The sequence below is a fragment of the Maniola jurtina genome, chromosome 15 (assembly GCF_905333055.1).
Source record: "Maniola jurtina chromosome 15, ilManJurt1.1, whole genome shotgun sequence".
Taxonomy (NCBI): Eukaryota; Metazoa; Arthropoda; class Insecta; order Lepidoptera; family Nymphalidae; genus Maniola; species Maniola jurtina.
In genome coordinates, this window is record NC_060043.1 from 1,736,056 (window position 1) to 1,749,047 (window position 12,992).

Genomic DNA, 12,992 nt, shown 5'->3' on the forward strand with positions numbered 1-12,992 from the left:
AACGAATTAATCAACCAATTAAATTATTTTACCGATGTACTACGTTTTTCACTTATTAAAGTATTTAAAATAACCACGAGAATTATTTTTAATGTTAAATATGTGTTAAATAGTTTTTAATTTGACTAATTGCGAATGAAAAAGGCGGGAAAAGCCACAAAATGGCGGGTGATGAGGACGCGCGCGCGGCACTGACTGAATTACTGGCCACTGAATAGTTTCAGGTTTGTTAAAGCATTTCCAACAGGGCTTTTTCAACGATAAAGTATTAGTTTGTGGTAATGGCCCTATATTATGGGGTAGGATTATACGTTCTACCACATCGCGTGCGTTCTTTTAAAAAAAAATTATGATGATGTTTCCGCTAGTGATTTACATGATGCACTGATGCGAGTACGTACTTGATTTAAAGTTGCTGTTAAACATCTAGTACGTAATCTATACATTAAAGAGTACATAAATATGTATTTTATATGAAAGGAAACTATAAGCTTTATACATTTTTCATAGACAGGTTTTCTCTATAAAACATAGACTCCAACTAAGCAAGGATTTTCAAAAATTCCACACTAGTGAAGCCAGTAAAATTCAGCTACTGGTTAATAAAACTGTTCTCATGAACCTTCTTTATGGAGCTTTCCTTCGATTTTATACGTATACCTAGTTTCTGCCTGCGATTTGGACGAAATTTAGTGCAACAAAAATAGTTTGTACCCAGAGACAGACAAAGGCTATTTTATATGTCGGTAAATCAAAGAGTTTCTACGGAACTTTTATAAACCCACACTGGTGAACTCACGTAATAATAGCGCAGGCATAACAACGCACCTGATTTTCGTGAACGCGTATTAAATCACGAAAAGCGCTGAATGGAGTAGAATTACGCGTCGTGAATTATAGAGCAGCATTGTCTTTCACACTTGAGTCGTAATTGTACTGAATTAGTGATGAAGGACAAGGAGTGGACACCACGCGTGGACTGTGGAGGCCACGGTGATTGTATAATCTAAATCTATTTTGAATATTATTTTCATAATCTTTACCGGTGGACTAAGAGCGGTTACGCACTCATCCGATTCGAGTTCGTGAAAAAACGCATCATTATAAATCATTATAAGGTGGGTTCCCAACGAGTCACACTGTTACTCGTTGCAACTTTTTTATCCATTGTAATTCCCAACGAGTCACACTGTTACTCGTTGCAACTTTTTTATCCATTGTAATTCCCAACGAGTCACACTGTTACTCGTTGCAACTTTTTTATCCATTGTAATTCCCAACGAGTCACACTGTTACTCGTTGCAACTTTTTTATCCATTGTAATTCCCAACGAGTCACACTGTTACTCGTTGCAACTTTTTTATCCATTGTAATTCCCAACGAGTCACACTGTTACTCGTTGCAACTTTTTTATCCATTGTAATTCCCAACGAGTCACACTGTTACTCGTTGCAACTTTTTTATCCATTGTAATTCCCAACGAGTCACACTGTTACTCGTTGCAACTTTTTTACCCATTGTAATTCCCAACGAGTCACACTGTTACTCGTTGCAACTTTTTTATCCATTGTAATTCCCAACGAGTCACACTGTTACTCGTTGCAACTTTTTTATCCATTGTAATTCCCAACGAGTCACACTGTTACTCGGGGTGTGACTCGTTGGGAAGATTTATCTTAATTTATTGTGGGTTCCCAACGAGTCACACCAAAACGAGTAAGTGGATGGTGATGATATAATCAATTAATTATGAATTTTTCCTTATCTTCCGATATGAACAAAAAGGAGGGTACAAGAGGTAAGGAGGTAATAGTAAGGGAAATCGGATATCGGAAGTCGGATGTAGCGCGTGAGCTACCATACAAATAGTTCTACGACTACTTCGAAACGTATTTTCACGGACTCGGATCGGATGAGTGCGTAGCCGCCCTAAAACTTTAACTCAAAACTACGGTCTCCTATTCAGGGTGTCCGAAGTTCGATCCCGGGCCACGAAGCTCTAGGTTTAAGCTAAAATCCCGTGGAAAGTCTGTTATTTCCCGGGATAAAATGTAGCCAATGTCACTCTTCAGGCCTTTAACTATATCCAAGCAATAAATCACGCTGTTCCGTTGCTCCGTTGCGGCGCTTTTGAAGGACAAACCAACAAACTTTCGGATTTTTAATAGGTAGTGATACTAGAAATGCTTATTAGTTAGTATAGGTACGGGTACGTATGTATATAATATGTAAGTTGGTATAGAGTTGGTCAGCAATGGCGACAGTTGATAAAATAATTACATGGGTCAATGAACGCCACCCCTATATTTTAGATAGGATAGACTACCCTTTAGAAAAAAAATTTCAAATTACAATTAGATGACGCGATTTTACAAAATCTGTATTGGCGATTGTCTTTTACTTTTTTAGTCTTTTACTTTAACATATGTACGAGTAAAATTACACTTGTAGGTACCTACTTAATAATTTTTATGTATTTATTGTCCATTTCAATGGATTACTACTTATTATATTATATCTATATGTAGCTACAGTTACCTATTACGAAACGAAAACGTCTATGAATGGTTTGGACGTCCAATCGATATTTTAATCGGAATAGTGACGGGCGACATCAATTTGGTGGACGAATATGGAATTGGCTTTATTGCCTTCGTTTTGTCAGTGTGATTTTCCAATAATTAATTATTATTATTGGTTTTACAAAATACAGTAGTCCACCTACTTAATTATACCTAATTGTTATACCTCTTTACCTATTAGCTGCTTACCCTTCCCATCTACCCCAACCAACCCCAACGGACATCGGTGAACTGCAACAGACATGATTTGCTCACTGCCACTTCAGTTTTCTAATTTTCATCACTACTCATACTTATTATTTAAGTAAATAAATAAAGTGTGTTTGTTTATTGGTTTGTTCTTTAATCACATTGCAACGGATCGTGATTTTTTGCTTGATTATAGTTATGCTACTTTTTCCCGTAAAATCAAAGAGTTCCTAGGGGATCAAAAACATGAATCGACGTGGACGAAGCCGCGGGCATCACTAGTAAACAATACATAAAGCGGAATACACATTACGAAATTTGCGGCACGAAATTAGTTTCACGACATTAATTTCATTACCAATTGCAATTTGCACGTGTAAACGCCTGATTTCGTAATGCATGCATTTTACACGTGTCACTAATTTTGTCATGTAAATTCCGCTTAAAGAGTTTGAGTCAACGACCATCAGTGTTTCTATGTCCATTGACCGTTCAGCTAGGAGGTTCAACCATCCGTCATTCGTCCTAACTGCGAATTACGGAGTCGTTATATGCTAATGGCACACTTTATTATAGCGATGCGAAGGACATTATACTTTACATCCTAATTCAATTATATATAGATTTTCGTTAGTAAATAGATAGAACAATTAGGTAAGGTACTAACCACGCTGGTACCTACCTTCCAAACACAACGTAACACCAAAATCAAACTGAATATATTTTTTTTTTTTTTTTTTTTTATTCTTTATTTATTTTAAAGAACTTATATACAATTTGTACATGTCAGTTCTATAGTACTTAAACCTAGATTAAACTAATTAACAATTGACTTAATCAAATTTTTATATAACCTATTACTAATCTACAGGGTTACTGGTAATATGTCGGCAATCCGTTAAGGGGGTGTGGGCGAAGTAATTTGCAACCAAATGACCCCTTATGACCCCTAGGCAAATGTCAACCATTTTCGAGTAATTTGACTTTTTGTGTTTTTTAGAAGAATTTGAGGTATGCAACTTTGAAAATTTATAAAAAAAAAACCAATGCATGAATTTTTTTATTATTATTATTATTTGCTTGCTAACACTTCAATACATAATAATCAACCATAAAATGATACTTATCTTTTATAGTTTTTAAATCACAGCTACAAATCTGTACAAGTTTCATAATTTACGCCAGGTGGTCTGACAAAAATGGTCGATTTATGTAAAAAATTACTGAAGAACTTTATCGGCAGAACACATGAAAAACATGTACAACTTCTCAGCTATCCAACGAGATACAATATGGTACCAGAAATTAGAAATTGGCCGAAAAAAATGCAATTATTGTGAAAAAAATGAAATCGTCTTAAGAATACGAAATAATATCTCAACGTCGAATTTTATGGTAATATTCTTATTTCTTATTTAGGATGAGTAATGAGTTATAAATTAATCTTACAATTCATTTTCGAAGTATAAAACTCTAAAAATAACACTCTAAAAATAATGAGAGTTCCAAGAATGACATTTTTAATCCTTTGTGTGAACACGTGCACCAATCAGCGCTCTCGGATAAGAAGAGCTTAAAAACATTATCTAGTGACTGGATAGAAAAAACAAAGGCATAAATAGCCAGATTTGCCTAACATTTTTCAGAGAATAGGATAATAATTAAAGCACTGGCAAGTACAATAACATTAGGTGAAGGGTGGGATCCTTAACTTATTTAATTGTATTGTATTTATAAATTCTTAGACTTAAAAGATAAGACATTTAAAATGTTTCATAATTTGCGCAAAACTGCAAAAATTTACAGTTTTCTTGTGCCACTCGTACTGTACAGATCATCTCTACCTAAGTTGGTACCTACATCATTGTGAATTTGGAAGTGAATCGACCTGGCTTTTTCTTATGGACTGTTTCTGGCATACTCTGTGATTTGGCTTGTGATAATAATTTGAATGCAGACTCGTATGAGACTTTTTTGAGAGAACATTTATTTGCATTATTAGAAAACGTACCTCTGGAAATAAGAAGAGGAATGAGATTCCAGCACGATAGATGTCCAGCACACTGGAGAATAACAGTTCGGCAATGGTTAGATACTTATTTTCCCAATCGATGGATAGGCAGAGGAGGCCCAATTCCTTGGCCAGCAAGATGTCCAGACCTGACACCTATGGACTATTATGTCTGGGGACATATGAAGAGCCTAGTGTACGATGTCTCACCAGTGCCATCAGTCGAAGAATTGAAAATTAGAATAATAAATGCAGCTAATTCAATAAGAACCAATTTGACAAGTAATGTAGTAAAATCTCAATTAAGAAAAAGAATGCGCCTGTGCATAAGAAATAGAGGGTCACATTTTGAAAATGAACTTTAGAATTTAGTTTTAATGGCTTAGTGTAACTTATCTACGTAATTATTTTAAACTTCCTAAACGATTATTGTAATTTTTGATTGCAGACGATTTCGTCTTTTTAACAATAATTGCATTTTTTTTCGGCCATTTTCTGATTTCTGGTACCATATTGTATCTCGTTGGGTAGCTGAGAAGTTGTACATGTTTTTCATGTGTTCTGCCGATAAAGTTCTTCAGTAATTTTTTACATAAATCGACCATTTTTGTCAGACCACCTGGTGTAAATTATGAAACTTGTACAGATTTGTAGCTGTGATTTGAAAACTATTAAAGATAAGTGTCATTCTATGGTTGATTATTATGTATTGAAGTGTTAGCAAGCAAATAATAATAATAATAAAAAAATTCATGCATTGGTTTTTTTTTTATAAATTTTCAAAGTTGCATACCTCAAATTCTTCTAAAAAACACAAAAAGTCAAATTACTCGAAAATGGTTGACATTTGCCTAGGGGTCATAAGGGGTCATTTGGTTGCAAATTACTTCGCCCACACCCCCTTAACGGATTGCCGACATATTACCAGTAACCCTGTATATTCTATCTCTTAACTTAAAACATTTTATATAGTACCTAATCTATTTTTCGTACTTTTTATATAAAGGTTAAACAGGATTTTAGCCGAAACGGAATCCGGTTCGGCCAAAATACTATTTATGAATCCAACTTCATAGCTTTTAAAATTTAATAGTGACCAGGCATGTTCTCTCAACTCACTATTCTGAACACACTCCATTAACAAATGTTGCATATCTTCTAACTTATCACAAGACAAACAATTTGGTGAGTCTACTTTTTTCATCAAATATGCAAACTTTCTCAATGGAACGTGTCCAGAACGCAATCTCAAAGCAGCAACGATATACGGACGATTCAGTCGGGAATGAGTAAACCAGGGAATAATAGAAGGCAAGTTCTGAACAGTTTTATACCATATTCCTTTTTCAACCGATTTACTATCAAAATGATTTTTCCATAAAACAAAGCAAGATTTTTTAAACTTTGGTAATGTTTCCGAAACAGACGGTGTAATCAATACATCAATGCCGTCTTCTATTGCACACTTCGCCAAATTATCCACATGCTCGTTCCCAACAAGACCAATGTGAGACGGGATCCATTGAATCTTTATGTTCGAACCTCTACATTGAAGGTCATTCAGCATTTTAAGAATAGAAAAAGCTATCACAACACCTCTGTGCCCAGAGGCGCATCGAGCTAAATGCTGAATGGCACTTCGACTATCGGTAAAAATAACTATTTTGCTTTCTTCAATTGTGCTAGCATATTTTAAAGCCTCCAAAATTCCTAACAGTTCTGCGGTCATTATTGAAACATTAGCATTTGTCTTAAACTTGCCATATCTATTATTTTTGCGATCAAAATATGCTGCTCCTGAACCCTGAACAGTTTTAGAACCATCCGTATAAAGCATGTGCCACCCTTTGTACCGAGCATTAAGTTCTTCTAAAATATTAATTTTAATAGCCGAGTCAAATTCTTTTTTAGATGTATTAACACTTAAAAGACTATCCTCTAAAACATTCTTTATTTTAATTTTAGTTGTCCAAACGTCTAAAGAGAAGATTTCAATAGGATTTGATGATGATACAGTTTCATTTTTTAATTCATTGTATACTTTAACAAGCAAAGGTATTTTTTTCCTGTTCCAATATGCACCCTGGCAGAGATAATGTAGTTCATCAAGCAATGACAAGGTTTGATTATTACTGGTAGACTTTGCTTTCAAGCAGTACTTAATACCAAGGTATCTTCTTCTTAGAAATAAAGGAGGAACACCAATTTCAGACTCCATCACATGTATTGGTGTACTTTTAATAAAACTACCCACTATTCTTAATGCTTGATTTTGGATTTTGTCAAATTTTGAAATGTTAACATTAGAACTATTATCGAACAAAAAGCTGCCAAAGTCGAGTCTACTTCTTACGATGGAAATGTACAAACGTCTTAAATGTTTGGGATGAATCCCCCAAGATGGCCCGGCTAATACTTTAAGAAGGTTCAAAAATTTCGCACTTTTCCCGCAAATTTCATTGATGTGTCTTCTCCATCGTAAGGAGCAATCGAGCCAAAATCCTAAATACTTAACACACTCGGTTCTTGTCAATTCTATATCACTTATAGTTAATACAATTTGTTGTCTTCTTAAACCTCTACTAAAAATTACAAAATTAGATTTACCTGCAGACAAACTTAGACCAATATTTTCCAATAAAATAACAATAGTATTTAAAGCTGCTTGTATCTTACTAGCGCAGTCTAGAAGATTATAGCTACTTACATATATCACAAAATCATCTGCGTATTGTGAGATACGTACAGATTGGACCTGTCTACATATATTTGCTGTAACAATATTGAAAAGTAAAGGGGATATAGGATCACCTTGTGCCAAACCTCTATTTGTCCATCTACAAATATACTTCTCAGCATCAGCACCGACTTCGATTTTTAAATGCCTCTCATTAAGAAACTTCCAAAAGTACATACATATTTTTCTACCTACACCAATCTCATCAAGGCTTGTAACTATTTTTTCAACTGTCACGTTATTATACGCATTCTCTACGTCCAAAAAACAAGCCAAAGTGGGATGATTATTTGTATAACCAATCTGTATTTCCGTCACAAGCCGGGCTACATTGTCCAAACAAGATTGAGACCTTCTAAACCCTGTAGTGTTAGGAGTCAAAATTTTATTGCTCTCCACGAACCACTCTATGCGTCTAGATAACATAGTGTGAAAGATTTTGCAAACACATGAGATCAACGAAATAGGTCTAAGCTTTAAACCATCTGCTTTAGGTATTGGTATTATTTTGATATCACGCCATTGGACTGGAATATAGCCAGATGCATATATCATATTAAAAATTTCGAGAAGGTATAATTTAGCTATTTCTGGAATATTATAAATCATTGAATAAGTTATGTTGTCATCGCCAGGGGCGGTATCTTTGGTTTTGGTTAAGCAGTGGTACAATTCATCCAAAGTAAAAATAGATTCCATTAATGAATTTGATGACTCGAACGATGGGCATTTAGACGATACTGAGTCAGGGGAAAGACTACACAACAGTTGTTCATTTTTTTCGGACGAGAAGTAAACCTTAGAACGTTTGTATCCCTTGATCCACCTCATGCGATTGTACATTTCAGGAGCTGACGTCGTTTCATTTATTGAGCTACAAAAATTACACCAACTATTTGAACTAGCTTGTCGAATACGTTTTTTAACCTCCATAATTTTTCCTTCTAATGCAGTAAGATTTCCTGGGGTAGGGTTTTGCCTAAAGTGTTTTAACGCTAATCTGCGCTCAGCAATTGCCTTAGAAATAGATGGATTCCAGTATGGTTTTGGGCGAAATTTAGCTGAAGGATTAGTACAAATTTTTATGTTGGGGATATTTTCATCAGCAGCTTTATTAATGCACTCTAGTAAATTATTATATCTCTGTTGTATACCATTATTATCATTATTATTTTGAAACAAAGTATTCAAATAAAGCTCGACAGAATTACTGTAACCTTTCCAATCAGCTTTTTTAAAATTACGAAGTTTTGTACATCTATAATTATCGCGAAAGTTCATAGAATATTTTATGACTAAATGATCACTCCCCAAATTTTCGTTTGTAACTTTCCATTCAAAATTAATTGCGATATCTGACGAGACAAAAGTAACGTCAGGTGAAGTTTGCTGAAGGTTATTATTCACTAATTTAACCCTGGTTGGACTATTGTCATTGATAGATATGTAACCGTTCTCCAAACAGGAATCAAATAATTGTGTACCTCTAGTATCAACTTTACACGACCAATTTGAATGATGGGCGTTAAAATCGCCAGCTATAATAGTTTTGTGAGAAAATCTAGAAAATAATTCATCCCAGTCTGCTTGAGTGGTACAAACGGTTGAAGGACAATATATTGATATTATATTAATCAAATCTTTGACATTTAATATTTTAATATGTACTATTTCTATACCTGAATTTGAAATAGATATTGGGCATACTTCTATTTTAATAGATTTATGACTTATAATACAAACTCCACCATAACTATCATACCTATCCTTTCTACATATATTATAATCTTTAATACGCAATGCTGAATCTGGTTCTAGCCACGTTTCACTCAGAAGAGCTAAGTGTACCTTTTCCTGATATAATAAACACTCAAACTCGGCCACCTTAGGCTTAATACTTTGTGAGTTCCACTGAACTATATTCAACACAAAATCTTTTAATTTACTCATTTTTAAATAGTGACACTACTTTCTTCAAAATATCTATCTTCTCGAAATATGTAAAAATAAATTTGTAAATAATTTCAAAAATAAACTCCGCAACTGCTACCATCTTTTCTTCTAATTTTCTATTTGACATAATAATTTCTTTCATTTTGTTTAAAAATAGTGCAAGAGTAATTTTACCTTCATATATATTATTCTTACATTCTTTTGATGCTTCATTCTCTGTATGTTGATTGGGTTGCTCTTCATTATCTTGTGAACTCTGCTTAAACCGATCTTCATTTGAGGGTCTTGTCTTTGACTGTTTCTTTTTCTTCTTTTTATTTTTAGACTTTATAGTATTAGCAACAGAACCTTCTTCGTTATTCATATTGTCATCTGTATCAGACTTTTCTGCGTGTACTGTTGCCTCAGTCAACAAAATATCTCGATAAGTCCTTTTCAAAAAATCTGTGCCTTTCATTGTATGATCATCTTGATCAGTACTTTCACACTCACTTCCACTCTTGTCATATTCACTCTTGTCATATTCTTCATTTCTATTTTTGCTATTCCGATGTATCTCAAGAGCTCTTCGGTAAGTACAATTCTCCAAAAGCATTATTCTTCTTATCATTTTTTCTTTTAGGAATATTGGACATGTCTTGTCATTTGCCATGTGATCATTCTTACAATTAACGCATTTATATTCTGTCGTTTCACAATTTTCATGATCTGAACAGCATTTTGGGCATACGATTTTTTTCATTGGACAGAGACGGGTTTGGTGACCAAACCGCCAGCATTTCGCGCATTGAGTTACAGGAAACATATATGCTTTCACTTCAAATCTGCAACCAAACCCATATACGTACGGAGGTAAAGTCTGACTTTTAAAAGATATTCTTACAGTCTCACTATCTATCCATTTTCCGTCCGATAAGCGCTTAAGTCTTTTCACAGCCAATATTTCATGGTCACACTGAAGATTCTCCATCAATTCTTTTTCCTCTTCATCTAAATCAATTTCTTTAATTATGCCATAAGACACATTTATTTCATCCACTAATTGCATCCTATACCCCATATCACTTAACTTCTTATTCTGAATTAATTTCTCTGCATGTTCTTTGCATTCAAACTGTATGAGTACTTTGAATGGACTCCTGAACTTTATTCTAAGAATATTAGTAATATTTTCTGCTCTTAAAAGCTTAGCAAAAGCTATTTGTTTTGGCAAAACTTCTTTAGATGTAATACTCACTTGATACTGTTCTTCTAAGTTACTATTATTCGACTTGTGAAAGTCACTATGTTTTGTGATGTTTCTAGCAAATCGTTTCGAACGTCTAGTACGCACAGTAATAAATCCATCATCTATGTCATTTTCCTCTATTACATCACTGTTCGGCCGTCTTCTTTTTTCTGTTCCTTTCGGCGTAATATTACCCTCCATATACTGTTCGCACTCCATATTTCCGATTACTTCCATACTTGAAATCACATTTAAATTATCGTCTTCCACCCTTGAACATGTTTGAACTTGTTCATCACCGCCTACGTTCTTTCCACAAAACGACATCAACCTATTATTCACTTGAGGGTACCTTGTATAAAAGAATAGGCAAACGGTAAATAAACAAACAAAACGAGCGCTACTGACAGCGTTCGGCGCGCGACTCCTGAATATATTTTATAATCCACCATTGAAATGGACATAAATATTTACAAATACGCTAGATAAGATGTAGGTACATATCATACAAAATGACAGCTATGGACTTAATCGGCGTAATACGTGGTAATATGTTTGTATGTTTGTATTATATCAGCCTGTATGGGTCCACTGCTGGACATAGACCTTTCCAAGAACGCGCCACCAAACACGGACCTTCACCTTCCTCATCCACCCGCTCCCCGTCACCTTCTTCAAGTCATAGGTCCAGCGGGCTGGAGGTCGTCCCACACTACGCTTACCGGTACGCAGTTTCCACTCCAGAATATTGTCTGCACCGGCCTTCGATTTTACGACAGACATGACCTGCCCATTGCCACTTTAGCTTGCTAAAAACCTTTGAGCTATGTCGGCCGCTATTGTTCTTCTGCGGATTTTCTTGTTCTTATCCCTGAGAGTGATACCCAACATAACTCGCCCCACACTTCGGCGGGGAGGGGCAACGCACGCACAACAGACGGAAACGTTTAAGTGCGGAAACCAGCCCAGAGAGAAGAAAGAAAGAAAGAAAGAACTTGCCCCACAGTACGCTGAGTGACTTTTAGTTCATGGACATGGCCAACTGTCAGTGTTCACGTTCTGCTCCATACGTCATATCAGAGGTAGGACACACCCATTGAAGACCTTAAGTCTTAAGGCTTTGCATTATCTATGGAGAAGTAAGTCTTGGAGAAGTGTGTAACTATGTATCTATAATATCTTATTTAAAACTTTGACTCCCTGATCTAATTATTATGCAATGTAACCATAATGTAACGTGGGACATAGGTATAGGTACTTAGGTAGTCACATTGAGCGCAGGTGCGAGGTTCGTACAATGACGTGTTGGTTGCGGTTCGATGCTCGCTTGTTTTTTGGTTCACCTCAGCTCATCTGATTATATTGTGCGTTTCCATTGTTCCACGATACGACGACCTCACTGACGCAGTGGTGAGTCCCGAGTACGATTCTTAGCAGCGGCCAATTGAAGATTTAGAAGTTCTAAATTGTCTCTGATCTGGTGGGGTGGGAGCACAACGGTGCCGCCAAGCGGTTTAGCGTTCCGGTACGATGCCGCATGGAAAGCGATCAGGGGTATTCGGTTTGCACTGCATTTTATTTAGATTACACATTAAAACGCATAAAATCCGCCATTTTGATTTTTTAGGAATTTCACGAGTATATAGTACGTATTTATATATATACCCAGTGACACTGGGACCATTAAGTATTTAGAAGTCGTCTAGTAGTTACGAGCGGACATACATACATATCTACATACAGGTCAAACACATATAACCCCAAAGGAGGGTTATATTTTTCGCCGCAGTTGAATAAAAATTATGGAGCGGCAATTTCTCTTGTAGACCGTATACAGGCCTAATTAACAGGGCTCTCTCCGTCACTCGTTTCATACAATCGTAGTTCCAATTTCATTTGAATATTAAGCAAACAAAGACCATGAAATTTTGCAGACATATTCCAGAAACTAAATATCTGTGTCTGTGGTGTTTTAGATTTTTCTAAAAATATGTAGTTTTAAAATTACAGGGGCTCAAAGATTTGTATGAAAATTTTTAAGACTAACGCGTAACTTTGAAACCGAATATTTTAACAGAAATCTGGAAAACCGCAGACATAGATATTAGTTCCTAGAATATGTGTGCAAAATTTCATGGACTTTGGTTGCTTAATATTCAAATGAAATTGGAACTACGATTGTATGAAACGAGTGACGGAGAGAGCCCTCTGAAGCTACGTAATTAAAAGTATATTTTCAGTTACAAATCTGTATACAGACCATGTTAAAAATTAATTTTATTTACTCATCCT

At 35.3% G+C, this 12,992-nt stretch overlaps 1 protein-coding gene across 1 annotated transcript; it reads right to left on the minus strand.

Annotated features, from left to right (window-relative positions):
- Window positions 1–8,894: 8,894 nt before the first annotated feature.
- LOC123872606 lies at window positions 8,895–11,111 on the minus strand. Its single transcript, XM_045916986.1, has 2 exons — window positions 9,647–11,111; window positions 8,895–8,908 (listed from the first exon to the last, which is right to left on the minus strand). The coding sequence occupies exons 1-2, from the start codon at window positions 11,025–11,027 to the stop codon at window positions 8,895–8,897; spliced, it is 1,395 nt and encodes a 464-aa protein (XP_045772942.1). The 5' UTR covers window positions 11,028–11,111.
- Window positions 11,112–12,992: the final 1,881 nt, after the last annotated feature.

Excerpts from the sequence above, each read along its gene's own strand:
- LOC123872606 (XM_045916986.1), bottom strand. The coding sequence starts at position 11,027 with ATGTCGTTTTGTGGAAAGAACGTAGGCGGTGATGAACAAGTTCAAACA.